The sequence below is a fragment of the Mauremys reevesii genome, linkage group 2 (genome assembly GCF_016161935.1).
Source record: "Mauremys reevesii isolate NIE-2019 linkage group 2, ASM1616193v1, whole genome shotgun sequence".
NCBI classification, from domain to species: domain Eukaryota; kingdom Metazoa; phylum Chordata; order Testudines; family Geoemydidae; genus Mauremys; species Mauremys reevesii.
In genome coordinates this window covers 286,800,938-286,828,406 of record NC_052624.1, presented here as the reverse complement: position 1 = coordinate 286,828,406, position 27,469 = coordinate 286,800,938, and the positions used below count along the sequence as shown (strand labels likewise).

General features: G+C 69.5%; 1 protein-coding gene across 18 annotated transcripts in view; it reads right to left on the bottom strand.

Moving 5' to 3' along the window:
- PLEC (plectin) overlaps nucleotides 1-27,469 on the bottom strand; it is a 155,577-nt gene that overhangs the window by 17,917 nt on the left and 110,191 nt on the right. For all 18 annotated transcript variants that reach the window (XM_039521309.1, XM_039521308.1, XM_039521310.1 and 15 more), the window contains 19 exons: nucleotides 26,443-26,558; nucleotides 26,153-26,259; nucleotides 24,848-24,967; nucleotides 23,554-23,649; nucleotides 22,985-23,112; nucleotides 20,873-20,966; nucleotides 20,537-20,691; nucleotides 19,005-19,314; nucleotides 16,523-16,600; nucleotides 13,209-13,370; nucleotides 11,983-12,087; nucleotides 10,609-10,704; nucleotides 9,383-9,508; nucleotides 7,561-7,713; nucleotides 6,489-6,643; nucleotides 5,694-5,820; nucleotides 5,249-5,432; nucleotides 1,613-1,770; nucleotides 556-734 (listed from right to left, as the gene is read on the bottom strand). In XM_039521309.1, coding sequence (XP_039377243.1) covers nucleotides 556-734; nucleotides 1,613-1,770; nucleotides 5,249-5,432; nucleotides 5,694-5,820; nucleotides 6,489-6,643; nucleotides 7,561-7,713; nucleotides 9,383-9,508; nucleotides 10,609-10,704; nucleotides 11,983-12,087; nucleotides 13,209-13,370; nucleotides 16,523-16,600; nucleotides 19,005-19,314; nucleotides 20,537-20,691; nucleotides 20,873-20,966; nucleotides 22,985-23,112; nucleotides 23,554-23,649; nucleotides 24,848-24,967; nucleotides 26,153-26,259; nucleotides 26,443-26,558 — 2,649 coding nt within the window. The remainder of the gene's footprint in view (nucleotides 1-555; nucleotides 735-1,612; nucleotides 1,771-5,248; nucleotides 5,433-5,693; nucleotides 5,821-6,488; nucleotides 6,644-7,560; nucleotides 7,714-9,382; nucleotides 9,509-10,608; nucleotides 10,705-11,982; nucleotides 12,088-13,208; nucleotides 13,371-16,522; nucleotides 16,601-19,004; nucleotides 19,315-20,536; nucleotides 20,692-20,872; nucleotides 20,967-22,984; nucleotides 23,113-23,553; nucleotides 23,650-24,847; nucleotides 24,968-26,152; nucleotides 26,260-26,442; nucleotides 26,559-27,469) is intronic.

The window sequence follows — 27,469 nt, the reverse complement described above, 5'->3', positions numbered from 1 at the left end:
CTGAATTGATTCTCTCGGTTGTGTCCCACCAAAGGCCGCTTTGTTACACCCCATCACAGCCCCAGGCTCCCAGCTTGCCCAACCAGGGGGCTGGCTGGCCCCAGTCACTCATCGCCCATCTCTGCCTTTCGGAGCTGGGGTGCCCAGCATCCCGCCCACGTACACAGCGGCTCTAGGGCATCCCCCAGCCCCCCCAGCTGTGCACTGAGCGGGGGCTGCCCTGGGCCGCCCAGGCCCCTCTCCGGAGCAAGTGCAGCAAGCGCAGGGCCCAGGCCGGGAGAGTGCTGGCTGGCACCACGCTGCCCGTTCTCCCGGCTCCTCACAGCCCTCACCCACGTAACCGCCAGCACCTGGCACCCAGAGCAGCTTCTCTTCCAGACAGACAGCAAAGAAATGCTGATGGGGGGGGGCACAGCATATACAGAGTCCCTGCCCTGGGGGGAGCCTGGAGGAAAACTGTCCGGGGGAGGGGGAGATGGGGGCTGCAGGGAGTCCGGGCTGGAAGGAGCCCCCAGGGTGCACAGTGAAGCTATTCAGCCCGGGGCCCACACTCACTTCTCCAGGTAGATGGTGGAGAGGCTGTACACCTGGTCCATCTTCTGGAGAGTGATCTCCAGCTCCGAGCGCAGGACGGGGGCCGAGCTCGAGTGCTCCGGCTGGGCCAGCACCTTCTCCGTCTTCTCGCTCACCTTCTCCAGGCTCTTCCGGATGCCCTCCAGCTCCACATGGATTTGCTGCGGGAATAGGGTGGGGCCGTTACTTCAGGCAACCCTGGCGATGCCCCAGGCTGGTGCCTGGCCTGGCACTAGCTGGGTTTCCCAAGACCCTCCCCAGAGCAGGCCCGTTCTGGTGCCAGGCCAGGCCAGGCTGCATTCCAGCTCCAGGGACACGGCAGAGCGTCTCGCTGTCACACGGGGGGCCTGTCACCAAGTGTGAAGGTTTTTTAAAGGTTTTAGGAAGCCTGCATGTGCCTCAGTTTCCCTGCGCATGGCCCTGGTCCCTAGGGGGAGGAAAGGGCTATGTGAGGGGAGGGGGTGGCTAAGTGGGTCACTGGAAAGGAGCTGGCTGAGACCATGAAGACAATGGCAAATCCAACAAGCTGGCGACCACCCTCCTTTTGGGAGGTGGGGACCCTGTGGCCACAGGACAGCCCCAGCGTAGGTGGTGTCCGCATGGCAGCTGTGCCCGGGCACTGGCTCCTGTGTAGACGTACCCAGGGAGGGACAGGAGGGGCTGAGCCCAGCCCAGCCCATGGGCCTGAAGCAGGATGCGGCAGGGATCCCTTCTGGGGTCAGCCTGGGAGGGGATAACTCTGGCCTTGCTGCGGGGATGGAGGTGGCTTCTTGCAGACTGGAGCACAACAGGGGGCCAGTGCCCTGGGGTAGCTGGGTTCTGATGTCCAGAGAGCTGACTGGGTGCAGGATCCTCACGGGGGGCTGAGAGGACGTACCTGCTGCTCGCTGATTGGCTGGGCACAAGATCCTTTGGGGGCGGGAGGGTGTACCTGCTGCTCTCTGATTGGCTGGGCACAAGATCCTTTGGGGGCCGGGGGGGGGTGTACCTGCTGCTCGCTGATTGGCTGGGCACAAGATCCTTTGGGGGGGTGGTGTACCTGCTGCTCGCTGATGCGCTGGGCACACTCCTTGACCGGGTCCTTGTCGAGCGGCGCCCGAATCTTGTGGACAGTGCGGGACTCACAGCCCTCCAGCTGCAGCCGGATGTCCTTCAGCTGGGAGATGTAGCTCTTGCACATGGACTCATCCTGCTCCCCTGCACAGGGTCAGTGGCGTCATTAGTGACAGGTAGGGAGAGGTCTCCCGGGCACGGCCCTATGGGCCCAGAGGGGTCGGGGGGACACCCCACACAGGGGAGGGGCCGTAGGACGAGAGGTCTCCGGGGCACGGCCCTATGGGCCCAGAGGGGTCGGGGGGACACCCCACACAGGGGAGGGGCCGTAGGACGAGAGGTCTCCGGGGCACGGCCCTATGGGCCCAGAGGGGTCGGGGGGACACCCCACACAGGGGAGGGGCCGTAGGACGAGAGGTCTCGGGCACGGCCCTATGGGCCCAGAGGATCGGGGACACCCCACACAGGGGAGGGGCCGTATGCCGAGAGGTCTCCCGGGCACGGCCCTATGGGCCCAGAGGGATCGGGGGGACACCCCACACAGGGGAGGGGCCGTGGGGCGAGAGGTCTCCCGGGCACAGCCCTATGGGCCCAGAGGATCGGGGGACACCCCACACAGGGAGGGGCCGTGGGGCGAGAGGTCTCCCGGGCACGGCCCTATGGGCCCAGAGGGTCGGGGACACCCCACACAGGGGAGGGGCCGTAGGACGAGAGGTCTCCCGGGCACAGCCCTATGGGCCCAGAGGGATCGGGGGGACACCCCACACAGGGGAGGGGCCGTAGGACGAGAGGTCTCCGGGGCACGGCCCTATGGGCCCAGAGGGGTCGGGGGGACACCCCACACAGGGGAGGGGCCGTGGGGCGAGAGGTCTCGGGCACGGCCCTATGGGCCCAGAGGGTCGGGGGACACCCACACAGGAACGGGACGTGGGGCGAGAGGTCTCTGGGCACGGCCCTATGGGCCCAGAGGGGTCGGGGGGACACCCCACACAGGGGAGGGGCCGTAGGACGAGGTCTCCCGGGCACAGCCCTGTGGGCCCAGAGGGGTCGGGGGGACACCCCACACAGGGGAGGGGCCGTAGGACGAGAGGTCTCCCGGGCACGGCCCTATGGGCCCAGAGGGGTCGGGGGGACACCCCACACAGGGGAGGGGCCGTAGGACGAGAGGTCTCCCGGGCACGGCCCTATGGGCCCAGAGGGATCGGGGGGACACCCCACACAGGGGAGGGGCCGTAGGACGAGAGGTCTCCCGGGCACGGCCCTATGGGCCCAGAGGGGTCGGGGGGACACCCCACACAGGGAACGGGCCGTAGGACGAGAGGTCTCCCGGGCACGGCCCTATGGGCCCAGAGGGGTCGGGGGGACACCCCACACAGGAAACGGGCCGTAGGACGAGAGGTCTCCGGGGCACGGCCCTATGGGCCCAGAGGGGTCGGGGGGACACCCCACACAGGGAACGGGACGTAGGACGAGAGGTCTCCCGGGCACGGCCCTATGGGCCCAGAGGGGTCGGGGGGACACCCCACCCAGGGAACGGGCCGTAGGACGAGAGGTCTCCTGGGCACGGCCCTATGGGCCCAGAGGGGTCGGGGGGACACCCCACCCAGGGAACGGGCCGTAGGACGAGAGGTCTCCCGGGCACGGCCCTATGGGCCCAGAGGGATCGGGGGGACACCCCACACAGGGGAGGGGCCATAGGACGAGAGGTCTCCCGGGCACGGCCCTATGGGCTCAGAGGGTCGGGGACACCCACACAGGAACGGGCCGTGGGGCGAGAGGTCTCCGGCACGGCCCTATGGGCCCAGAGGGGTCGGGGACACCCCACCCAGGAACGGGCCGTGGGACGAGAGGTCTCGGCACGGCCCTATGGGCCCAGAGGGATCGGGGACACCCCACACAGGGTAGGGGCCGTAGGACGAGAGGTCTCCCGGGCACGGCCCTATGGGCCCAGAGGGGTCGGGGGGACACCCCACACAGGGAACGGGCCGTAGGACGAGAGGTCTCCCGGGCACGGCCCTATGGGCCCAGAGGGGTCGGGGGGACACCCCACCCAGGGAACGGGCCGTAGGACGAGAGGTCTCCCGGGCACGGCCCTATGGGCCCAGAGGGGTCGGGGGACACCCACACAGGAAACGGGCCGTGGGGCGAGAGGTCTCGGGGCACGGCCCTATGGGCCCAGAGGGTCGGGGGACACCCCACCCAGGAACGGGCCGTGGGACGAGAGGTCTCCCGGCACGGCCCTATGGGCCCAGAGGGTCGGGGGACACCCCACCCAGGAACGGGCCGTGGACGAGAGGTCTCGGCACGGCCCTATGGGCCCAGAGGGGTCGGGGGGACACCCCACACAGGGAACGGGCCGTAGGACGAGAGGTCTCCCGGGCACGGCCCTATGGGCCCAGAGGGGTCGGGGGGACACCCCACACAGGGGAGGGGCCGTAGGACGAGAGGTCTCCCGGGCACGGCCCTATGGGCCCAGAGGATCGGGGACATCCCACACAGGGGAGGGGCCGTAGGACGAGAGGTCTCCCGGGCACGGCCCTATGGGCCCAGAGGGGTCGGGGGGACACCCCACACAGGGGAGGGGCCGTAGGACGAGAGGTCTCCCGGGCACGGCCCTATGGGCCCAGAGGGGTCGGGGGGACACCCCACACAGGGGAGGGGCCGTAGGACGAGAGGTCTCCTGGGAAGGGTTCTGCTGGGGGAGGGGCATGTCACAGACACAGCCTGGGCGGGGGGTGGGGGAGAGACGGCTACAGCCCTATTGCAGACACGGCCCCGTGGGGTAATGGCCTTGTCACAGGCGTGGTCCCCAGTGTGTGTATGTGGAGGGGTGTCCTGGCTTTGTTGCAGGCCTGGTTGTAGTAGTAGGATTTTATGTTTGTATTTTGTATAATTTAGAATGAAGGATAAAGGATCATTGTAATCCCTTTAGTAACCACAGAACCCTTTCTAAAACGTAACCCTGCCTGGCATTCTCTGTACAATTGTTTGGGGTGAGCAAAGGACGTGTGCATGGCTAAGGATGAGTGTGGAAGCCATCCCAAGTGTCCCGCTGGTCAAGAAGAAGTGAGAGACTTGGAGAGACAGCAGGAAACAACATAAAACATCCATTGTCTCTGATGCTAAACGAGTTAGCAGCATCCACAACCTCAGAGGTGAGGCAAACACCCCCTGAAGGTGAGACAACAAAGAAGAGATAACAGCGGAAAACCCCGAGATTAACCACGTCAGGACTAACGATCACAGAATGACATTGCAAAATCCATAGACGAAGGTGGGAATTGACAAGTCTAAAGCTGGGGTGTTTTGCCACAGAACTCTGGGTTCAGTCCTGCAAAGCCTCGGAGCATCGGATCGGGACCGACAGAGCCCAGCTCCTCCCTCGTGCTCAGTCTAACTGGCCGTTAGATGGACTCGAGCTGCGATCTGCAGGACCTGTTGTGCGTGTGTGATTGAATGCATGTGCTAACTGCTGTATTTTCAATAAACGCAGGGTGTTGCCTTTTCCCCTGAGAAAGATCCCCTGCGCTTCTTATAAGCATAACAGGGTCCCTGGTCGGGGGGCCGGCATGGCCCCCGCTACACAGGAGGGGCCCAGACTGGCGGGCGCAGGCCCGGTTACCTTTCTCCAGGCTGTGCAGCAGGTGCTCGTATTTCTGGGTGCAGGCCCTGTACTCGCGCTCCATCTGCAGCCGGTCGTCCGGCAGGAAGCTCTGTGAGTCCTGGCTGTCGCGCATGAACTCCTGGAAATGAGTCTCCAGGCTGCGCAGCGTCTGCCGGTAATCCTCGGGCTGCAGCGTCCGGAACTGGGGGCCAGGCACACGGCCTCAGACGGGCGCCAGTGCCCCACGCCCAGCAAGAAATCCCCCCGACCTGCTTCCGCCCCCGGCCAGCCATGGCTGACACCCTGTTCCCGCTACCCCTGCGACAGGTGGGTGTTGGGGGGCCAGGGGACCCTTCCCCAGGCACGGGGCTCTCTCTTGAGATTGAGCCGGAATCTCCCACCCTCCCAGCTCCTCCCCGGATCTCCAGCCCCCCTCCGCCAACAGGGCTGGGGCCCAACGCACCATGAGCAGGGACCAGGACTGGATCTGCTGGATGTCCCGGACCAGGTACTGCCAGGCCAGCAGGCTCTTCATATCCACGTGCAGCTGGTGCCACAGTGTCACCACGTGCTGGTGGCTGACGTCCAGCCTGGGGAGAGCAAGACCCAGTGAGCTCGGCCCACACGGCCGGGCGGAGGGCCCAGCCCCCACCAGCACCACGAGACCTCGGGGGACCCATGGAGCTTCAGGGGAGAACAGCTGCTGCCCCCGCGCCCCTGACGCCGACAGCCCCAGGCAATGGGAGAGGAGACCAGCCCAGGTGGGAGCAAAGGGAGGGGGCGAGGAGGGGTCCAGAGAGAGATGGGGGGAGGGGAGCAGAGAGACCCAGACAAAGCAGGGCAGGGGCGGGGGCAGCAGAGGAGCTTGGACAGGAAGCAGGGGGGGAGCCAAGGGTCCCCAGAGCAGATGGGCCCAGTTAGAGGGGGAGCAGAGGGGCCCTGATGGATTGAGGAGGGGCAAGGCCCGGGCGGGGAGGGGCCCCGACGGATGGGGAGGGGAGCCGAGGCCCGGGGGGGGAGGGGCCCCGCCGGTGGGGGGCGGGGTGCCGCGGCCCGGGCGGGGTGGGGCCCCGACGTATGGGGGAGGGGAGCCGAGGCCCGGGCGGGGAGGGGCCCCGACGGATCGGGGAGGGGAGCCGAGGCCCGGGCGGGGAGGGGCCCCGACGGATGGGGGAGGGGAGCCGAGGCCCGGGCGGGGAGGGGCCCCGACGGATGGGGAGCGCCCCCAACCCCGGCCCAGCAGCGTCCCCACTCGCACCTGCTGACGGCGTCCAGCGCCTCCCTGTTGGGCGGGGGCACGAGGAAGCAGACGGACGGCACGATGGACTCGCTCCCCGAGCCACTGAGCACTTTCCACTTGGAGGGCTGGGAGTTGCTCAGCAGGACGCACTCGTCTCCCTTGTGCACCGTGATCTGGGGAGCCGGGGGGCAGCGTCAGCCCCACACGCCCGCGCCCGTCCGGCCAGGCTGAGCACTGGCCCCTGCACCCACCCTGGAGCCAGCGCCCTGCGCCAGGCTCACCCTCTGCCTGTGCTGCTGCCATGTTGGGTAATGCAGCTGGGCCCCGTCCCTGGGCCCCTGCCCCTCACACCTGCCCCCAATCCCCGGGCCCCTGCCCCCAGACCCCCAACCCCCGCTCCTCACACCTGCCCCCAATCCCTGGGCCCCCGCCCCAGACCCCCAACCCCCACCCCTCAACCCCTGCCCCCAATCCCTGGGCCCCCGCCCCAGACCCCCAACCCTCACACCTGCCCCCAATCCCCAGGCCCCTGGGCTACTGCCCCTCACATCTGCCCCCAATCCCGGGCCCCTGCCCCAGACCCCAACCCCAACCTCACACCTGCCCCAATCCCGGGCCCCGCCCAGACCCCAACCCTCACACCTGCCCCAATCCCTGGGCCCCGCCCCAGACCCCAACCCCGCCCCTCACACCTGCCCCAATCCCTGGGCCCCGCCCCAGACCCCAACCTCACACCTGCCCCCAATCCCCAGGCCCCTGGGCCCTGCCCCTCACACCTGCCCCCACTCCCTGGGCCTCCGCCCCAGACCCCCAACCCCGCCTCACACCTGCCCCAATCCCTGGGTCCCTGCACCCAGACCCCAACCCCAACCCCTGGGCCCCCGCCTCACACCTGCCCCCAATCCCGGGCCCCTGACCCCAGGCCCCGCCCCAGACCCTCAACCCCGCCTCACACCTGCCCCCAATCCCTGACTCTCTGCACCCAGCCCCACCCCTAGGCCCTCGCTCCCAGCCCAGGGCCACCCACCCCACACCTGCCCCCAACCCCAGGTCCCAAACCCTGCCCCTGCCCCTCACCCCAGCCCCTCACCTCCACCTGCTTGTAGTCACAGACGGCCTGCACTGGCAGCCGGCCCTTGAGCGGGGTGCCCGGGTTGCGCGGCCTGAGCTGCACGATGGCTTTGGCCCGCTTGGCCAGCCCCGTCAGGTGCCCTTTGTACTCTGCGATCTGCTCCTTCTCGTCCTGCGGAGGGGGCGGGGGGGGGGGGGCGGGGGGGGCGGTGATGAAGTGGGGCTGTTCTTAATGTTTCCCTGAATACTGGGGGGCGGGGGGCTGAATTCTGGCCGGCCCTCTGTCTCCTGGCAACTAATGGCCAGGCCCTTCCCCCCTGCAAGGGGATGCTAAAGGTGGGGGAGAACAAAGAGACAAAGGCCAGAGAGGAGGGGCTGGAGGGGGTGTCAGTTTGGGGCTGGCTGGGGACGAGGAGTGAGGGCAGACGTGGGGGGGTCTGGCTCACTGGCCCCCAGAATGGACCCGGCCAAGGGGTCCCGTTCTCTGCACCCACAAGCTCTGTTTTAGACCCTGTTCCTGTCATCGAATAAACCTCTGTGTTACTGGCTGGCTGAGAGTCACGTCTGACTGCGAAGTGGGGGGGCAGGACCCTGTGGCCCCCCCAGGACCCCGCCTGGGCAGACTCGCTGTGGGAAGCGCACGGAGGGGCAGAGGATGCTGAATGCTCCAAGGAGAGACCCAGGAGGTGAAGCCGTGGGAGCTTCTTGCCCTGCAGACAGGCTGCTCCGAGGGAGAGGAGGCTCCCCAGAGTCCTGCCTGGCTTTGTGGGGAGCAGTTCCAGAGCATCGCCCGGGGACTCCGTGACAGAGGCAGTGCAGGGTGACGGGGGAGTGGGCTGATGGGGGCAGGGTGACGGGGGGGTAGAGGCAGTGCAGGGTGACGGGGGAGCGAGGTGATGGGGAGCGGGGCAGGGTGACGGGGAGTGGGGTGACGGGGAGTGGGGTGATGGGGGTTGAGGGGCAGGGTGATGGGGAGTGGGGTGATGGGGAGCGGGGGCAGGGTGACGGGGTAGAGGCAGTGCAGGGTGACGGGGAGCGGGGTGATGGGGGTTGAGGGGGCAGGGTGACGGGGAGTGGGGTGACAGGGGAGTGGGGTGATGGGGGTTGAGGGGGCAGGGTGATGGGGAGTGGGGTGATGGGGAGTGGGGTGATGGGGGTTGAGGGGGCAGGGTGACGGGGGTAGAGGCAGGGCAGGGTGACGGGGGAGCGGGCTGATGGGGGCAGGGTGACGGGGAACAGGGTGACGGGGAGGGTAGAGGCAGTGCAGGGTGACAGGGGAGCGGGGTGATGGGGGCAGGGTGACGGGGGAGCGCAGGGTGTGGGTGTGGGGGGGGGGGGCTCCCCCTGTTGAGAGCCAGTGGAGGAGGCTCCCCTCAGGCCGGTCTGTGCCGGGTGCCAGGAACAGAACAAAGCGGCTCCTTTGGCAACGCGGCGTACGCGGCACTGCCCACGCGGGGCCAGGCGCATGGGCCCAGAGCTCCAGTCCAAGGGCGGGGTGAGGCAGAGCGAGACCCCTCGGGGGTCAGGCCCACTGCAGGGTTCGCCCTAGAGACACCGTTCCAAAGCTGGGGCCAGGCACCGCGCCTGTGGGTCCGAGGGGGGGTGAGGGGGTGGTAGGGGAGGGGCACATCAGAGGGCCCCCTGCAGGGGGGAAGGGGGCAGGGCACTCACAAAGGCGTCTCGCAGTGGGGGGAGAGGGACGGAAGGAGGCAGGGGCTCTCCCGAGCGCCCTCCCCAGCAGGAAGGGGGACTCACGAGGGGTCCCGCTGCAGGGGGGCGGGACGGGAAATGGGGATTGACTCTCATGAGGGCCCCCAGCAGCCGGGGGGGGTGTCGCTTACAAGGGCGTCTTGTAGCAGGTCCTCGAGGCGTGTCACGGTGATGGTGCGGTCGCACGAGTATTTCTTCTTCATGCTCTCCTGAGTCTTTCTCAGGAACTCCTCTGCCTCCTTCACGTCTGAGAAAAACTGCGGGGGGGGGTGGGCGGGGGTCAGCACCTGCCAGCCCCATGCGGGGCCCAGGCCAGCCGCCAGGGGAGGGCTCCTCAGCGCCAGGCCGTGCCCCCCGTGGGCGCCGAAAGCTGCGGCTATTTACTGATCCACACTGGACCCCACCCACGCCTGCCTGGGGAGGGGAGCAGGGACAGACGCCCAGGACAGATGCTGCTCAATGAGTGACTCCTGCCAGCCGGTGGGGGCACCTCACCCCCCTGCCAGGTGCTCCGCCTGCCGGCAGGTGCCCACCTCCCTCCTGGCACCCCGCCAGGCACCTCGCCTCCCTGGCCCCCCAGCCCCCCCCGCCCCAGGCACCTCACCTCCTGGCCCCCAGGCCCCTGCCCTCTGGCCCCAGGCACCTCACCTCCCTGGCCCCGCCAGGCACCTCACCTCCCTGGCTCCTGGCCCCTGCCCTCTGCCAGGTACCTGGCCGTCCTGGCCCCCTGGCCCCCCAGCACCCTGCCCCTCCACCAGGCACCTCACCTCCCTGGCTCCCCGGCCCACCCCGCCAGGCACCTCACCTCCCTGGCCCCCCCCAGGCACCTAACCTCCCTGGCTCCCTGGCCCCCTGCCCCTCTGCCAGGTACCTTGCCTTCCTGGCCCCCAGCACCCTGCCCCCACCAGGTACCTTGCCTTCCTGGCCCCTGCCCCCGCCAGGCACCTCACCTCCTGGCTCCTGGCCCCTGCCCTCACCAGGTACCTTGCCTTCCTGGCCCCCATCACCCTGCCCCTCCACCAGGCACCTCGCCTCCCTGGCCCCCTGGCCCCTCACCCCCCCACCAGGCCCCTCACCTCCTTGGCCCGCTGGCCCCCCGCCAGGCACCTCGCCTCCCTGGCCCCCCAACCCCGACCAGGGCATAGAATCACAGAATCTCAGGGTTGGAAGGCACCTCAGGAGGTTCTAGTCCAACCCCCTGCTCAAAGCAGGACCATCCCCCAGACAGATTTTTGCCCCAGATCCCTAAATGGCCCCCTCAAGGATTAAACTCACCTGGCAGGTGCCCACGTCCCCCCGGCAGTCCCCCCCTTGTCCCCTGGCACACACCCCCCCCCCCCGCCAGGCCCGGCCCTACCTGGAAGTAGGCCGTGTTCTCCTTCAGATGGGCCTCGATGCAGCAGCACAACTGGAGCATCCAGCTCCACTGGGTCTGCAGAGCTGCCTGGAAGGCCTGGAACAGAACCAGCGTCACTCTGGGCTGAGCCCCGCGGCCACCCACAGGCACCCGGAGCCCTGGGCGGGGAGACACACCCGGCGCGGGGCCCCACACTGGGATGGGAGCCAGCCAGAGCCCCAGACACCCGCACCCCTGGGCCCTCCACTGGGATCGTCGGGCTCTCAGAGCAGGGGCAGTTCCCGGCCACCCGGCCACTCGGCTCGGGAAAAGGGCAGGTCTTCACCTCCACTTTCACCGCCCGCCCGGTGCCCAGCGAGAACGGGCCCTGCCCGCGGCCTCACCTCCACTTTCACCGCCCGCCCGGTGCCCAGCGAGAACGGGCCCTGCCCGCGGCCTCACCTCCACCGCCCGCCTGCCCAGTGCCCAGCGAGAACGGGCTCTGCTTCCGGCCTCACCTCCACTGCCCGCCCGGTGCCCAGCGAGAACGGACCCTACCCGCGGCCTCACCTGGTGCCCAGCGAGAACGGGCCCTGCCCCCGGCCTCACCTCCACCGCCCGCCCGGTGCCCAGCGAGAACGGGCCCTGCCCGCGGCCTCACCTCCACCGCCCACCCGGTGCCCAGCGAGAACGGGCCCTGCTCCTGGCCTCACCTCCACCACCCGCCTGCCCGGTGCCCAGCGAGAACGGGCCCTGCTCCTGGCCTCACCTCCACCGCCCGCCTGCCCGGTGCCCAGCGAGAACGGGCCCTGCTCCCGGCCTCACCTCCACCGCCCGCCTGCCCGGTGCCCAGCGAGAACGGGCCCTGCTCCCGGCCTCACCTCCACTGCCCGCCCGGTGCCCAGCGAGAACGGGCCCTGCTCCTGGCCTCACCTCCACCACCCGCCTGCCCGGTGCCCAGCGAGAACGGGCCCTGCCCGCGGCCTCACCTCCACCACCCGCCTGGTGCCCAGCGAGAACGGGCCCTGCCCGCGGCCTCACCTCCACCACCCGCCCGGTGCCCAGCGAGAACGGGCTCTGCCCCCGGCCTCACCCGGTGCCCAGCGAGAACGGGCCCTGCTCCCGGCCTCACCTCCACCACCTGCCTGCCCAGTGCCCAGCGAGAACGGGCCCTGCTCCCGGCCTCACCTCCACCACCTGCCTGCCCGGTGCCCAGCGAGAACGGGCCCTGACCTCGGCCTCACCTCCACCATCCGCCTGCCCAGTGCCCAGCGAGAACGGGCCCTGCTCCCGGCCTCACCTCCACCACCTGCCTGCCCGGTGCCCAGCGAGAACAGGCCCTGCCCGCGGCCTCACCCGGTGCCCAGCGAGAACGGGCCCTGCCCCTGGCCTCACCTCCACGGTCTGCCTGCCCGGGTGCTCCTCGTGCAGCAGCCTGTCCCCCGTGCTCTGGATCTCCTTTATCTTGCGCTCCCGCAGCTCCAGCTCCCGCATCAGCCCCTGGTGCGCAGCGGAGACAGGGAGCAGCGGGTGAGTGCGCCTCGGGCTGGCGCAGCCCTTGGCACAGCGGCTGCATGCACAGGCCTGAGCTGTGTCCGAGGTCCCCCCGGGGGCAGGCCCCTCCCCAAGGACATGGGGCACCCACACAGAGAGCCCAGGGCACAGCAGCAGCCCTGCAGTCAGAGCTGGGGTGTCTGTCTCGGGGGTCAGGAAAAGGGGCTGCAGCCGTCAGAGGGGGGACAAGGGAGCATGGGGGGATGGGCCTTGCTCCCTGGCAGGGCAGGGGATCCGGCTGGGGTCCTGCCTGCCCCAGAGGGCAGCAGCCGTGTCACTGGGACGCTCACAGCGAGCCCGGGCAGAGCCGCAGACGACACCCGCAGGCCATAGCCCCCTGGACAGGAGTGTGGGTCCCTGCTTCCCCATGGCACTGAGCACCGCCCCCACCCCCAGCCAGCCCTGCCCACAGTCTCCAGTGCCCGGCTGCCCCTTCCTCTGGGAATGCCAACCAGGCCAGCCAAGTCCCTGCCAGCAGCAGGGAGCCGGCAGCCGTGCGGGACGCAGGCTGCACCGGGCGGGGGGAGGGGGCAGCCCCGGGCGGGGAGGGCAGCCCGGGCGGGGAGGGAGCTGCACCGGGCGGGGAGAGCAGCCCCGGGCGGGGAGGGGCAGCCCGGCGGGGGAGGAGCTGCACCGGGCGGGGAGGGGCAGCCCGGGCGGGGAGGGGCAGCCCGGGCGGGAGGGGCAGCCCGGGCGGGGAGGGGCTGCACCGGGCGGGAGGGGCAGCCCGGGCGGAGGGGCAGCCCGGGCGGGGGAGGCTGCACCGGGCGGGGAGGGCTGCCCCGGGCGGGGAGGCAGCCCGGGCGGGAGGAGCTGCACCGGGCGGGGACGCAGGCTGCACCGGGCGGGGGACGCAGGCTGCACCGGGCGGGGACGCAGGCTGCACCGGGCGGGGAGGGGCTGCCCGGGCGGGAGGGGCAGCCCGGGCGGGGAGGAGCTGCACCGGGCGGGAGGGGCAGCCCGGGCGGAGGGGCAGCCCGGCGGGGGGAGGAGCTGCACCGGGCGGGAGGGGCAGCCCTGGGCGGGAGGGGCAGCCCGGGCGGGGAGGGGCAGCCCCGGGGCAGTACCGAGTAGTTCTCCTTCTTGGCCGTCATGTTGGGGTTGCGATCGCTCCAGTCGTAGTTCACCTCCTCCTCCTCCTTCTCGTTCAGCCACATCAGCTCCCGGGTGGCGGCGCTCACGAAGCCCTGCAGGCTCTCCAGGTGCCGCAGCCGCGCCTTGGAGGCGTTCTGGGGGCACACACGGGCGTGGGGGGGGGGCGTGGGATAGCACCCTCCCCCACACACACCTCGCTGCGCCCCGCAGGCCCCTCTCCCCCCTTCACCCACACAGCCCCCCCCCTCGCTGCTCCCCACAGGCCCCTCTCCCCCCTTCACCCACACAGCCCCCCCCTCACTGTTCCCCGCAGGCCACCCCTCACACAGCCCCCTCCGCCTCCACAGGCCCCTCGCCCCTTCACCCACACAGCCCCCTCACTGCTCCTGCAGGCCCCCTCCCCTTCACCCACACAGCCCCCTCACTGCTCCCGCAGGCCCCACCCCCTTCACCCACACAGCCCCCTCACTGCTCCCCGCAGGCCACCTCACACAGCCCCCTCCGCCTCCACAGGCCCCTCGCCCCTTCACCCACACAGCCCCCTCACTGCTCCTGCAGGCCCCTCCCCTTCACCCACACAGCCCCCTCACTGCTCCCCGCAGGCCCCCTCCCCTTCACCCACACAGCCCCCTCGCTGCTCCCTGCAGGCCCTCTCCCCTTCACCCACACAGCCCTCGCTGCTCCCTGCAGGCCCTCTCCCCCTTCACCCACACAGCCCCCTCGCTGCTCCTGCAGGCCCCTCTCCCCTTCACCCACAGCCCCCACCTTCCTCCCCTCCACAGGCCCCCTCCCCGCTTCACCCACACAGCCCCCACCTCCTCCGCCTCCACAGGCCGCCTCCCCACACAGCCCCCTCGCTGCTCCCGCAGGCCCCTCTCCCCTTCACCCACACAGCCCCCACCTTCCTCCTCCACAGGCCCCCTCCCCTTCACCCACAGCCCCCACCTTCCTCCCCCTCCACAGGCCCCCTCCCTTCACCCACACAGCCCCCACCTTCCTCCCCTCCACAGGCCCCCTCCCCGCTTCACCCACACAGCCCCCTCGCTGCTCCCGCAGGCCCCTCACACAGCCCCCTCCGCCTCCACAGGCCCCCTCGCCTTCACCCACACAGCCCCCACCTTCCTCCGCCTCCACAGGCCCCTCTCCCCCTTCACCCACACAGCCCCCTCACTGCTCCGCAGGCCCCTCCCCTTCACCCACACAGCCCCTCACTGCTCCCGCAGGCCCTCCCCTTCACCCACACAGCCCCCTCACTGCTCCGCAGGCCCCTCTCCCCTTCACCCACACAGCCCCTCACCTTCCTCCCCTCCACAGGCCCCTCCCCTTCACCCACACAGCCCCCGCTGCTCCCGCAGGCCCCTCACACAGCCCCCGCTGCCTCCACAGGCCCCTCTCCCCTTCACCCACACAACCCCCTCGCTGCTCCCTGCAGGCCACCCTCACACAGCCCCTCCGCCTCCACAGGCCCCTCCTCCTTCACCCACACAGCCCCCGCTGCTCCCGCAGGCCCTCTCCCCTTCACCCACACAGCCCCCGCTGCTCCCCGCAGGCCTCTCCCCTTCACCCACACAGCCCCCTCGCTGCTCCCTGCAGGCCACCCTCACACAGCCCCCTCCGCCTCCACAGGCCCCCTCCTCCTTCACCCACACAGCCCCCGCTGCTCCCGCAGGCCCCTCTCCCTTCACCCACACAGCCCCTCGCTGCTCCCGCAGGCCCCTTCACACAGCCCCCACCTCCGCCTCCACAGGCCCCCTCCCGCACCCACCCACAGCCCCCTCGCTGCTCCCCGCAGGCCCTCACACAGCCCCCGCTGCCTCCAAAGGCCCCTCTCCCCTTCACCCACACAGCCCCCTCGCTGCTCCCTGCAGGCCACCCTCACACAGCCCCCTCCGCCTCCACAGGCCCCCTCCCCCTTCACCCACACAGCCCCCGCTGCTCCCCGCAGGCCCCCTCCCCTTCACCCACACAGCCCCACCTCCCTCCGCCTCCACAGGCCGCCTCCCCACACAGCCCCCTCGCTGCTCCCGCAGGCCCCTCTCCCCTTCACCCACACAGCCCCACCTTCCTCCCCTCCACAGGCCCCCTCCCCTTCACCCACACAGCCCCACCTTCCTCCTCCACAGGCCCCCTCCCCTTCACCCACACAGCCCCCACCTTCCTCCCCTCCACAGGCCCTCCCCGCTTCACCCACACAGCCCCTCGCTGCTCCCCGCAGGCCCCTCACACAGCCCCCTCCGCCTCCACAGGCCCCTCGCCTTCACCCACACAGCCCCCACCTTCCTCCGCCTCCACAGGCCCCTCTCCCCTTCACCCACACAGCCCCCTCACTGCTCCCGCAGGCCCCTCCCCTTCACCCACACAGCCCCCTCACTGCTCCCGCAGGCCCCTCCCCTTCACCCACACAGCCCCCTCACTGCTCCCGCAGGCCCTCTCCCCTTCACCCACACAGCCCCTCACCTTCCTCCTCCACAGGCCCCCTCCCCTTCACCCACAGCCCCGCTGCTCCGGCCCCCTCACACAGCCCCCGCTGCCTCCACAGGCCCCTCTCCCCCTTCACCCACAGCCCCCCCTCGCTGCTCCCTGCAGGCCACCTCACACAGCCCCCTCCGCCTCCACAGGCCCCCTCCTCCTTCACCCACACAGCCCCCGCTGCTCCCGCAGGCCTCTCCCCCTTCACCCACACAGCCCCGCTGCTCCCGCAGGCCTCTCCCCCTTCACCCACACAGCCCTCGCTGCTCCTGCAGGCCACCTCACACAGCCCCCTCCGCCTCCACAGGCCCTCCTCCTTCACCCACACAGCCCCTCGCTGCTCCCTGCAGGCCCTCTCCCCTTCACCCACACAGCCCCCGCTGCTCCCGCAGGCCCCTTCACACAGCCCCACCTCCGCCTCCACAGGCCCCCTCCCTTCACCCACACAGCCCCCTCGCTGCTCCCGCAGGCCCCTCACACAGCCCCCGCTGCCTCCAAAGGCCCCTCCCCCTTCACCCACACAGCCCCCTCGCTGCTCCTGCAGGCCACCTCACACAGCCCCCTCCGCCTCCACAGGCCCCCTCCCCTTCACCCACACAGCCCCCGCTGCTCCCGCAGGCCCTCCCCTTCACCCACACAGCCCCTCGCTGCTCCCGCAGGCCCCTCACACAGCCCCCACCCGCCTCCCCACATACCTCCCTCCCCTTCCCCACACAGCCCCGCCTCGCTGCTCCCCATAGGCCCCCACCCATCCCACCATTGCTTCCTAGGAGCCTCCCCCCAGCCCCCTGCACCCCCCGCCGGGCCGGCCCCTCACCAGCAGCTGGGCGTACTGCAGGTCCAGCTGGCCCAGGCAGTCTCGGTAGGCGCTGCGTGGGCCGGGCGAGAGCTGGGCCTGTGGGGAGAGAGCAGTGAGCACCCAGCACAGAGCTGCTGACCCCCACTGGAGCCCTACAGGCCTGGTGCGCGGGACGTGCCGCAAAACCCCATCGCCAGCGGGGACGTTATGAGTAATATCATATCTCATTGGAAGGTGACAGGGCCAGAAAGAGTTAATTACCTCCCAGACTGACCTGACCATGGGGGAACCTTAAGGACTGGTTAGGAAGATCTGTAAACAAATAGGGCTTTGAAATGCAAGTCTGCAGTGGTAGAGATCTCAAGGGGGGGTGTTTGCTCAGGGCTTGGGATGGCAGCAAACAAGGCTTGTCTATTGCTAGAGCTTTAAGTCAAAGATCAAAAAAGGAATATTAACATTTAGGAAGACACTGGAGTGCAATAGTGTTATTGTCTCTGTGTCTCTTAGCAGGCTGTGGTCACCTGTATCTGAACTGTTAATGGGTAAATTACCCTGTGCTAATTGCCAGGATGTTTGGAAGGAGAATTAAGCCTGTTGTTTTCTCAGGCGAAAAGGCTACTGGAAATGCCCCTGGGACACGATCCTACTTCATCTCAGATCTGCTCTGGGTTTCAAGAGGGGAAACCTTAAGCCACAAGGATTGAGATCCCCAGTCATTGACTGGAGCCACCCTGAATATGGACATTGGACTGTAACCTCTGGACTATTTCTAAAAGGACTTTTGGCAACTACAAGCTCATCTCTGCTGTGTCTGAACCTCAAAAATTGAATTCAAGTCTGTCTGTATATTGATCTTTTAACCAACACTCTCTCTCTTTTCTTTCTTAATAAATTTTAGTTTAGTTAATAAGAATTGGCTGTAGTGTGTATTCTGGGTAAGATCGAAGTTATAATTGGACCTGGGTGTGTGGCTGATCCTTTGGGGTTGGAAGAACCTTTTCTTTTATATGATGAAGTAAGATCCTCAGGAATCATCATCATCTCTGACAGGTGTGTCGGGACGGAGGCCTGAGGCTGGGCACTTTCAGGGAACTGCGGGGTTTGGACTTTGGAATAACCTGTATGGTGCGATGGAAGCTGTTCTATGTTGGTTGGTAAATCTAAGTATTGGAATAACCACCAGCGTCTGGGGTTTGTCTGCCCCGTTCTGTCTGCAGTTCACCCTGATTGAGTGACCTCAGCTGGCTCCCACGGGCAGCACCGTCACACCAGCCCTGCGCAGCAGGGGGCTCTGCAGACCCAGGCCAGCGCTGTGGGGAGGGGGCTCTGCAGGCCCAGGCCAGCGCTGTGGGGAGGGGGCTCTGCAGGGGGCTCTGCAGGCCCCAGGCCAGCGCTGTGGGGAGGGGGCTCTGCAGGGGGCTCTGCGGGGGGCTCTGCAGACCCAGGCCAGCGCTGTGGGGAGGGGGCTCTGCAGGGGGCTCTGCAGGCCCCAGGCCAGCGCTGTGGGGAGGGGGCTCTGCAGGGGGCTCTGCAGACCCAGGCCAGCGCTGTGGGGAGGGGGCTCGGGCTCTGCAGGCCCCAGGCCAGCGCTGTGGGAGGGGGCTCGGGGGCTCTGCAGGCCCCAGGCCAGCGCTGTGGGGAGGGGGCTCAGCAGGCCCCAGGCCAGCGCTGTGGGGAGGGGGCTCAGGGGGGGGGCTCAGCGGGGGGGCTCTGCAGGGGGGCTCAGGGGGGGGGGCTCTCTTTCGGAGGAGTCTGTCACACTGGTCTCTGCAAAGAGCACCGTGTGCTCCAGGGCACCGTGCTGGTGTCACTCACTCACTCCGGGTGAGACGGGTAAGTTCCCCCCAGCTCGGACTCCCTGATCCTGGCCTGCCCAGCCCACCCCAGGGTGCTGCCCCCCTCCCGTATCTGTGTCCACACGGCAGCCCCAGGTCTCGCCTGCCCTGTGCCCCTGCAGGGGGCTGCAGCTGGCTAGGGGGCGTGAGCAGCTGCCGGCGCCATGGCGGCTCACCCGCTGGGCACGAGCCCTCGTCAGGCCACGCTGGGCACTGTCCCTGCCAGGCACCCCGAGTTCCCGTGACTGGGGCAGACAGCAGGAGAGGCGGGTGCTCTGACTCCCTGGGGTGGGGTTGCTTTCAGGACCACGTGTTAACTCCACCGGCTGCCCCGCTCTGCTGTAAAGAGCACGAGACTTGATAGGCCCGAGGGGGGATCAAAACCTCTCTGGGGGCAGAGGGGCCCTGGGCTGCGGCAGGTGGCTGGGAACCCCGGTGTCCTGGGGACACGCCCGCTCGGGGGCCATGCTGCGCCCTGGGCAGCAAGCTGTAGACAGCTCCTGCGTCCCCCCGAGAGGGGGCTGCACTGCCTTGGCGGGCGGGCAGGGACCCCACGAACACACCCCGTGGCAGGGCTCGCGGGGGGGCGACCCCAGCACGCGGAGGGCAGTGTCTGAAAAGCCACGTCCCACCCCCCCGGGGCCCAGCCCCTCCCCCCGCCACACCTCGTCGGCTCGCGCCCGCTCGATCTTGGCCCGGAACTCGTCGATGGACTGGTGCAGGCCCCGGTGGCTACCCAGCTGCGACTCCACCGTGGGCAGGTCCACGCCCCACTCGGCACTGCTGAGCCGCCTCTGGTTCTCCTCCACCCAGGCCAGCAGGTCCTGCAGGTAGCGCAGCGTGACGTCGTCCAGCTCCTGCCGGGGCCGCTGGCCGAGGGGCAGGGCCACCTGGGCGGGCTGCAGGGAGCCCGACTTCAAGCGCAGGTTGTACTCGGTGCGGATGGCGACCAGGCGCTCGTGCAGGCGGTACACCCTGCGGGCAGAGCGGAGGGGCACAGGCTGGGGCACAGAGGCTGCCAAACCAGGGGGAGACGGGGGGCCAGTACAGAGCGACATGGGCAGCTGAGGTGGGAGCAGCCCCGGGAGGGGCAGGTTCTGGCTGGCCTGTGACTGAGTGGGAATTATGCATAATATTGTGTGTGAATGGTGTGTGCGCGCCTCAGTTTCCCCTGTGAGGGCAGGGTTAACTGGGAGGGGGGAGGTTGTTTACTCTGCAGAGAGCCAGGTGTGACTGACGCCGGGCTGTCTGGGGCCAGGACCCACGGGGAGCCCGGCAGAGACAACGGCCACGCCAGTTACCCAGACATTTGGTACCTAGTAACTAAGGCCTTGTCTACACTGGCAAGTTTTGTCACCAAAAACTGCCTTTTGGCGACAAAGCAGCAAGAGCAGCCACACTACAGGGGGACGTTTGTCCCGAAAAACGCCCAGTTCTGGCGACAAAAAACTTCCACCCCAAGAGAGACACTTGTCTTTTCCCCTCCCTTTATTGTTGACAAAGCCCGTGTGGACGCTGCCGATTGTTTCCGCCCGTAGCCCGTAGCCCTCGCTCCGCCCAGTGTTTTGTTCTCTGCGGCCCTGCAGGCAGGCGCCCTCCCCTGCCTAAGCTCCGGGAAGTACCTGTGTGCTGCTCCCCTTGGGAACAGACAGAGAGCAAATCACGGGCCTGCTCCTGTCCTGCCCGGCACTAGGAACCCAGCGGCTGGCCGGCTGCGGTGCTGCTTTGCCACCCCTCCGCACGGCCAGCTCACAGAGCTGCTCGCGACGCTGCTCCCGGCAGCGGAGGGGGCGGTGGGAGAACTCGGAGAGAATCCCAAATGGGCAGCGATCAGCTCCCCCTTCCCACAACCCTGCCCTGTGGGATACCCGCCGCCCCCCGTTCATTGCTCGCCCTGTCCCTGATGGTGTCCCCCGGGCAGGGGCGGGGTTCTGGCAGGGCCCCTCCCCTCAGGCAGGGGCGGGGTTCTGGCAGGGCCCCTCCCCCCAGGCAGGGCGGGGTTCTGGCAGGGCCCCTCCCCCCTGGCAGGGCGGGGTTCTGGCAGGGGCCCTCCCCCCAGGCAGGGCGGGGTTCTGGCAGGGCCCCTCCCCCCAGGCAGGGGCGGGGTTCTGGCAGGGCCCCTCCCCTCAGGCAGGGGCGGGGTTCTGGCAGGGCCCCTCCCCCAAGGCAGGGGCGGGGCCGCGGCTGGGCCTGTTACCTGCGGTACATCTGCTCGCCCTGCGGGTGGCGCCCGTCCTTCAGGGCCTGCACATCATTGAAGAGCAGGCGGATCATGGCGTCCGCCTTGTCCAGGTCCCGCTCGATCTCGGCCGCCTTCTGCGGCTGCTTCCCGGCGTTCAGCAGCCGGACGTCCTGCAGGAGGGAGATGTGCTAAACCGGGGGGCGGCTGAGACACCCCCCATTGCATGCACTGCCCTCCCCCTGCCCTCCCGAGAGCACCGAGGGGCTGCCCCATGCCCTCAGGCACTGGCCAGACAGCGGCGGGCCTGTCCCGGGGGTCCCGGGCGCCCCCCCCCCCGGGCTTTGCTCTCACCGACTGCAGCAGGGTGTCGGCCTGGTTCAGCTGCTCCTCGCACACCCCCGACTCCATCTGCAGCTTGCTGACGATGCGCTGCAGCCGCTCCAGCCTGCGCGGGGTGGGGAGCACGGTGAGCGACTGCGCCTGCCCCTGCCCCCCAGCGCACCCCAGCTCCTGCCCCCACCGCCCAGTGCCCCGTGCACACCCCAGCCCCTGCCCCTGCCCCCCTGTGCATGCCCCAGCCCCCTGCCCAGCCCTTCGCCCCCCTGTGTGCACCCCAGCTCCTGCCCCCACCGCCCAGTGCACACCCCAGCCACTGCCCCCTGCCCCTGCCCCTGTGCATGCCCCAGCCCCTGCCCAGCCCTTCGCCCCTGTGTGCACCCCAGCCCCTGCCCAGCCACCGCCCTGTGCGTGCCCCAGCTCCTGCCCAGCTCCCTGCCCCTGTGCACACCCCAGCCCCTGCCCAGCCCCCGCCCCTGCCCCCATGCGTGCCCCAGCTCCTGCCCAGCCCTTCGCCCCATGTGCACCCCAGCCCCGCCCCTGCCCCCATGCACACCCCAGCTCCTGCCCCAGCCCCTGCCCCTCCTGTGTGCACCCCAGCCCCTGCCCTGCCCCAGTGCCCCGTGCACACCCCAGCTCCTGCCCCACCGCCCAGTGCCCCATGCACACCCCAGCCACTGCCCCGCCCCCCGCCCTGCCCCGGCCCCCCTGGGCATGCCCCAGCCCCCTGCCCAGCCCTTCGCCCCCCCTGTGTGCACCCCAGCCCCTGCCCCCTGTGCGTGCCCCAGCTCCTGCCCAGCTCCCTGCCCCCTGTGCACACCCCAGCCACTGCCCAGCCCCCGCCCTGCCCCTGCCCCTGTGCATGCCCCAGCTCCTGCCCAGCCCTTCGCCCCATGTGCACCCCAGCCCCGCCCTGCCCCCATGCACACCCCAGCTCCTGCCCCAGCCCCTGCCCCGCCTGTGAGCACCCCAGACCCCCCCCCTGCTGTATGCACCCCAGCCCAGCCCCCTGCCTCACCCCAGCCCAGCCCCACTTGTGCGCAACCCAGTCCTGGTGGCCAGGGCAACCGCAGCCCCCCGGGACGCCACCCCTGCTCTGCCACGTGCCTGTGGGAAAGGCACAGCCCCCCCTTTCGTCCCTGCTGGAGCCTGCGAGCTCCGGGCGAGCCGGGAGCCCAGCGGCACTGCCAGTGGCCAGCCTGCGCTCGGCTCTGTTTGCTCGGCGGGCAGGCGGGGCTGGGCTGGGCTTCCTGAGGGGAGGCACCCGGCGGGCGGTGACTCACCAGCCGTATGGTTCCCATTAAGGGCTGCGAGGCCGGGGCGGGAACACCCCGGCCCTGAGCGTCTGCCAGCAGGAGCCTGGCCTGGCTCGCCAGGAGGGGAGCGCGCCAGCCCCAGAGGTGTCCTGAGCCGGCCCGGCCCGCCCCCCACCAACAACCCCCTCCCCACCTCAGCCAGCCCTTCTTCCCTGTCCCCGGCCCCTCCACTGCCAGCCGGCCCTGCCCCACCCCCCCAGCTCCTGCCCCACCCCAGATCTCCCTCCCAGCCCCAGCCCCGCCCCACCCCACCCCACCCAGCTCCCACCCTGCCCCACCCCAGCCACCCCAGACCAGCCTTGCCCCACCCCAGCTCCTGCCCCACCCCAGATCTCCTCCCAGCCCCAGACCAGCCCTTCCCACCCCAGCTCCTGCCCCACCCCAGATCTCCTCCCAGCCCAGCCCCATGGTCCCTCCCAGCTCCCCCTCAGCCAGCCCTTAGCCACCACCAGCTCCCCGCCCCTGTCCCAGCCCTTTCCCACCCCACCAGCTCCTCCCCACTCCCAGCCCCATTTTCCTCCCAGACCCCTCGGCTCCTCCAGCCCAGCCCTTCCACATCCCAGGTTCCCTGCCAGCTCCTACAGCCCCTCTCAGCCAGCCTTTCTCCCCTGCCCCCGGCCCCACTGCCAACCAGCCCTTCCCGCCCCATAAGCTCCTCCCCTGCTCCCAGCCCCTAGCCCAGCCCTTCCCACCCCATGAGCTCCCCCAGCCCTTCCCCACCCCATGAGCTCCCCTCCCCCCGCTCCCAGCCCCCCAGCCCAGCCCATCCCCCCCCCACGGTCCCTCCCTGCCCCTCCCCCCGAGCACTGACCTCTCAAACTCAGCACGAAGCAGCTTCTCGCGCTCCAGAATGGCCACGTGCAGCTTGCCCCACTCCTTCTCCACGTCCAGGGGGTGGTAGCCGGGGGACACTTGCAGCTGCCCGGCCTGCACCGTGCCCTGCGCCGGCAAGAGGGGTGTTATGTGGACCAGGAGGGCCTCCCTGAGGCAGGTCGGGGGGCCAGCCCCCAATCCACACAGAAATGGGGCCTTTGCAACCACGGGGCCATGGAATGCGGGGAGGTGTGAGGACCAGCCCGCACCTGGCCCTGAGGGGTCCCTGGGGCAGCGCAGGGGTGGGGGCACAAGCGGGGGAGGGCTTTGCTCTGGGCACCCCGAGGGTCTGCAGGGGCTGGGGCGGGGCCCGGTGGGGAGCTGGGGATGCCGAGCTGCAGGCCCCTGCCATGCATCCTGCTGGGCCCCACACAGCGTGACGGAGTCACAGGACAGCTCCCCCGGTCACATGCCCGCTGCCAGCCGGGCGCAGCTCCCGCTGCTCAGGGATGCCCTGGCGGCTGTAAGTATCGGGGGGCTCTCGGCCCAGGGGTCCCGGGGGCTCACCTCCAGCGACTGGTAAATGACCTTCGAGCGGTTCTTGTCGGCCTCCTTGGCCGGGAGCTCGGTTTCCTTGAACTTCAGGAACTGGCGCCACAGGAGCTGGGGGGAGGCTGGGGTTAGGGCAAAGGGGGGGCAGGGCAGGAGAGGGGCCCCGTGCGGCTGTGGCACCAGGATCCGCCTGTGACCAGCTGCCCGAGGGCTCTGTGCCAGGCGCAGGGTCACCACCAGTAGGGCCCACGCCTGGCTGGCCTCTCCCTAGCCCACCACGCAGGGCGTATCCTCACCAGCCCCCGCCCCCACCCCCACCCCGAGGAGACGGCATCCCCCCAGCCAGGGGTTGGGACCTGGAGCTGAGCCAGGCCTGGGGAGCTGGCCCCACGCATGGCCCCGCCCCAGAGCGGCCAGAGCCCACAGGATGGAAATGGGCCGGGCGGGCGGGTTCTTCTTCGCCGCTGTTGACTCACGAGGGGCTGGCATGGAAGGAATGAGTCACGGACCCTCCCCCTGCCTGGGGAGCCCCGTGATCCCCCCCAGTGTGCTGCCCCACTCCCCCAGCTCGCCTGCCTTCTCCCTCCTGCCCTGGGGCAGGAGATGGGCCCTGCCAGGTCCCTCCAACGGGACCGGCTACCCCCTACGCTGGGCTCAGATCCCCAGCTCCTCAGGGAACAGCTGCCAGCGCAGAGACAGACTGGGCATCCCAGGAGCCAGATGCCAGGTCCCCTACGGCCCCAGGGAACCACAGACCCTGCCTCCCCCTCGCTGCCAGCGGGAACCACCCACTCCCCAGGGCGCTCTGTGGGCCCTTCCTTCTGGGGGCTTCCAGGCGGCTCCTGCGCGGGGGTGGGGCCTGGGCACCCTGCCCAGCCAGATCCCTGCTGGGAGGCACCTGCAGAGCTCCCCACCCATCACTGGGCCCTTTCATTCCCTGCCAGCAGCAGCTGCATCGGGACATGACGAGACGGGACCATGATACAGAACACGTGGCTTGGAGACCACAGCCCCCCCGCCAGCTCAGGCTCTGAATGCCCTGCCCCCCCCCCCGGATCGCACGCCCCCCGCACCGGGACGGGCGCTCCAGCATGGCCAGGTACTGCCTGGGCTGCTCCCTCTCCATGCCCAGGCCGAGGAGACAGGCAGCAGCTGAGGAGGCCACGTGAGCTGCTCCTGCCCCAGCGGAAGCAGGGGCCCCCCAAGGGCACCTGCAGCGATGGAGCTCGGACGGCTCAGGGGCTGAGGGATGACGAGAGGTCCCAGAGCCCTGACCCAAGAATCACCCCTGCATGGCTGGGCCCCTCACCTCGATCTCCTCGTAGCTGGCCGGCACCTTGCGCTCCTCGAAGATGACAGTGTGACTGCGAATCCACTGCAGCAGTGCCGTCACCACCTCACGGTACTCCTGCCACCGCAGCTGCAGCTCCTAGGGGACAGGCGAGAGCATGGCCCGGGGTCCCCGCGGCCTCCCCTCCCCGGCCGGTCACAGAGACAGCACAGAAACGGATGGGTGGGATTCGGTGGCAGGCAGGAACCGCTGCTCTCCCTGGGACCACCTCAGCTGGAATCACCCCTGGATGGGAACTTCAGTGACTGGCCCATCACCCCCACCCCAGAATTTTCAGTACTGTTTTTATGACCCTGTGTGTGCCTCAGTTTCCCCTATATTTCACAGGTTACTCTGTGGGGAAGGGGGAAGGACTGTTTGCTCTCAGGGCAGGCTAAAGGACATGGCTATGAATGTCGCCCGGTTGTCTGAGCCGTGATGGGCCACCGGAAAGGACTGGCCCAGCTGACCCCATATCAATGGAGGACCAATCACCGGGACACTGACACCTGGCACCCAAGGCGGGAGGGGGCGGGGAGGGGTTTCCCCACCTCTGCAGGGAGAACAAAGGACTGAGGGGGGAGGTGGGGGGTCGGTGCTGGCTGCTGGGAGGAGCCTGGCCTCTCACCTGGGAGCTGCCCAAGGAGGTCAGACGGACGGCCAGACAGAGCTGGACCAATGGGGCTCTGGGCTGACCCCACCGGTCCCCTGGGCTAACCCGAGCCCGTCCCGTGCCAGGAGCAGCTAGCTAACCACGCGGCTGTGCCAGCGCCGAGAGTGTCCCGGGGAACGCCGGGCGAGGGGCACCAGCCCCTGCTGCGTGGCCGGGTCTCCCCCGGGGTCTGGCTCAGCTGGACTCGCTGGGCAGAGCTGGGGGGGTGGGGCAGGAGGGTTCAGGCTGAGGAGAGGCCCCCGGGGGTCTGGCCCACTGAAGGGCTCCTCCCAGCCCGCTCTCAAGCTGGGGCCAGGCACTGATCCCGGGGCTCCGTGACACAGGGGACCCCCCCACCCTTCTGCAGGGAAGCGCAGCTGAGCTGGAGTCCAAAGGCAGCGACGTCAGGGGCTGGGCAAGGGGATGGGGGGGAGCTCTCTGCTTAGCCTGCCGCCCTGGGGTCTCTGCAGATGGCCCTGGCTCCCCCGGCCCTGCTGCAGAGAGCGTGGAGAGCGGGATTGCCGGCGTCTCTGTGCACAGCAGGGCTCCCAGGCCCCGACAGGCTGGGCACAGGCCAGCCCCAGAGAGGCCGCAACCCCCAAGCCCCCTGGCCTCCACAGCCCCATACTCACATTGGCCTTGAGGCCGACCGACACGTCGGGCACGCGGGGCATGACGTCGTACAGCGACGAGACATAGGTGATGATGGACTTCTCGTCCGGCTGGGGCACGTCCACATCTGGGGGAGGGGCAGAGCGTGAGCAGCTGTGGGGGGAGCCCCAGCCCAGGGGTCTCCACCTGCAGGGGGCTGCCCCCCGTGCTCATGGGACACACCCCCAGGCCGAGGGGTTCCCTGCAGGAAGCAGAGCCATCGGGTGGCTGCCCCATGCCAGGGAAGGGCTGTGTGTGTGGCACCTCGTACCTTCAGGGTCCAGCAGGCGCGTCACCCCCAGGTCCCGCTCGGCCACGGTGAAGGCCTGGTCCAGGTTCTCCAGGTTGGTCTGGCGATACACCTTGTTCATGTCGATGAGCATGGGCCTGCGTCACAGACGGAGCGGGTGAGGGGCCAGGGGCTGGGCATCCCCAGAGCTGCAAACCTCACGCCCAGCTGCTCTGCGGCCCCATTGACGGAGCTTGGCCCCACCCCCTCCCCCCGCATGCCATGCCAGGGCTGTGGCAGCTGGGACGCCTGGGGGCACCGTCTGGTGGGGCGAGCTGTGGGCTGGGCCAGGTCTGTGCCCACAGAGAGCGCATCACCAGCGTCCTCCACTGCAGGGGCGGGCGAGCCGGGGCACTGGGACCCCTCGCGCTGCGGGCGAGCCGGGGCACCGGGACCCTTCGCAGCCAGGCGAGCCGGGGCACCGGGACCCTTCGCGCTGCGGGCGAGCCGGGCGCTGGGACTCGCTGCGGGCGAGCCGCGGCACCGGGACCTCGCGACGCGCGGGCGAGCGGGGGGGCCCCTTCGCGCGCTGCGCGCGCAGCCGCCCCCGGACCCTTGCACTGCTGAGGGAAACACGAGACACTGACTCACACCTTGTGCCGGCTGGCAGCCCCTGATCCCCCCCGCCCCGCCCCACCCCGCAGGGTGTTGGCTGTGGGGCCGGGAGAGCTCTGACCAGCCCCCGCGGCTCAGCACAGCAGCTCCCCCCAGTCCTGATGCTCCGGGGCAGAGTGCGCCGCCCCTCTCCCCACCCGGCAGTCAGGCTGGCTCCTGCCAGCTCCAAGCAAGCCCGGCCCAGGTGGGGACACCTCAGTACGACAGCTGTGCCCACCAAGCCCCTCACAGCAATGGGGCAGCTCCCCTGGCTCAGACGCATGGCAGCCTGCCAAGCCCCACGCCCCATCAGGAGCCACAGCCCGGCAGGGAGCGGGAGCCAGGTAACGCCGCCCCAAGCCGGCAGATCTGCTCCAGCTCTGCAGATCCAACTACCCCCACCCCACCGCCACGG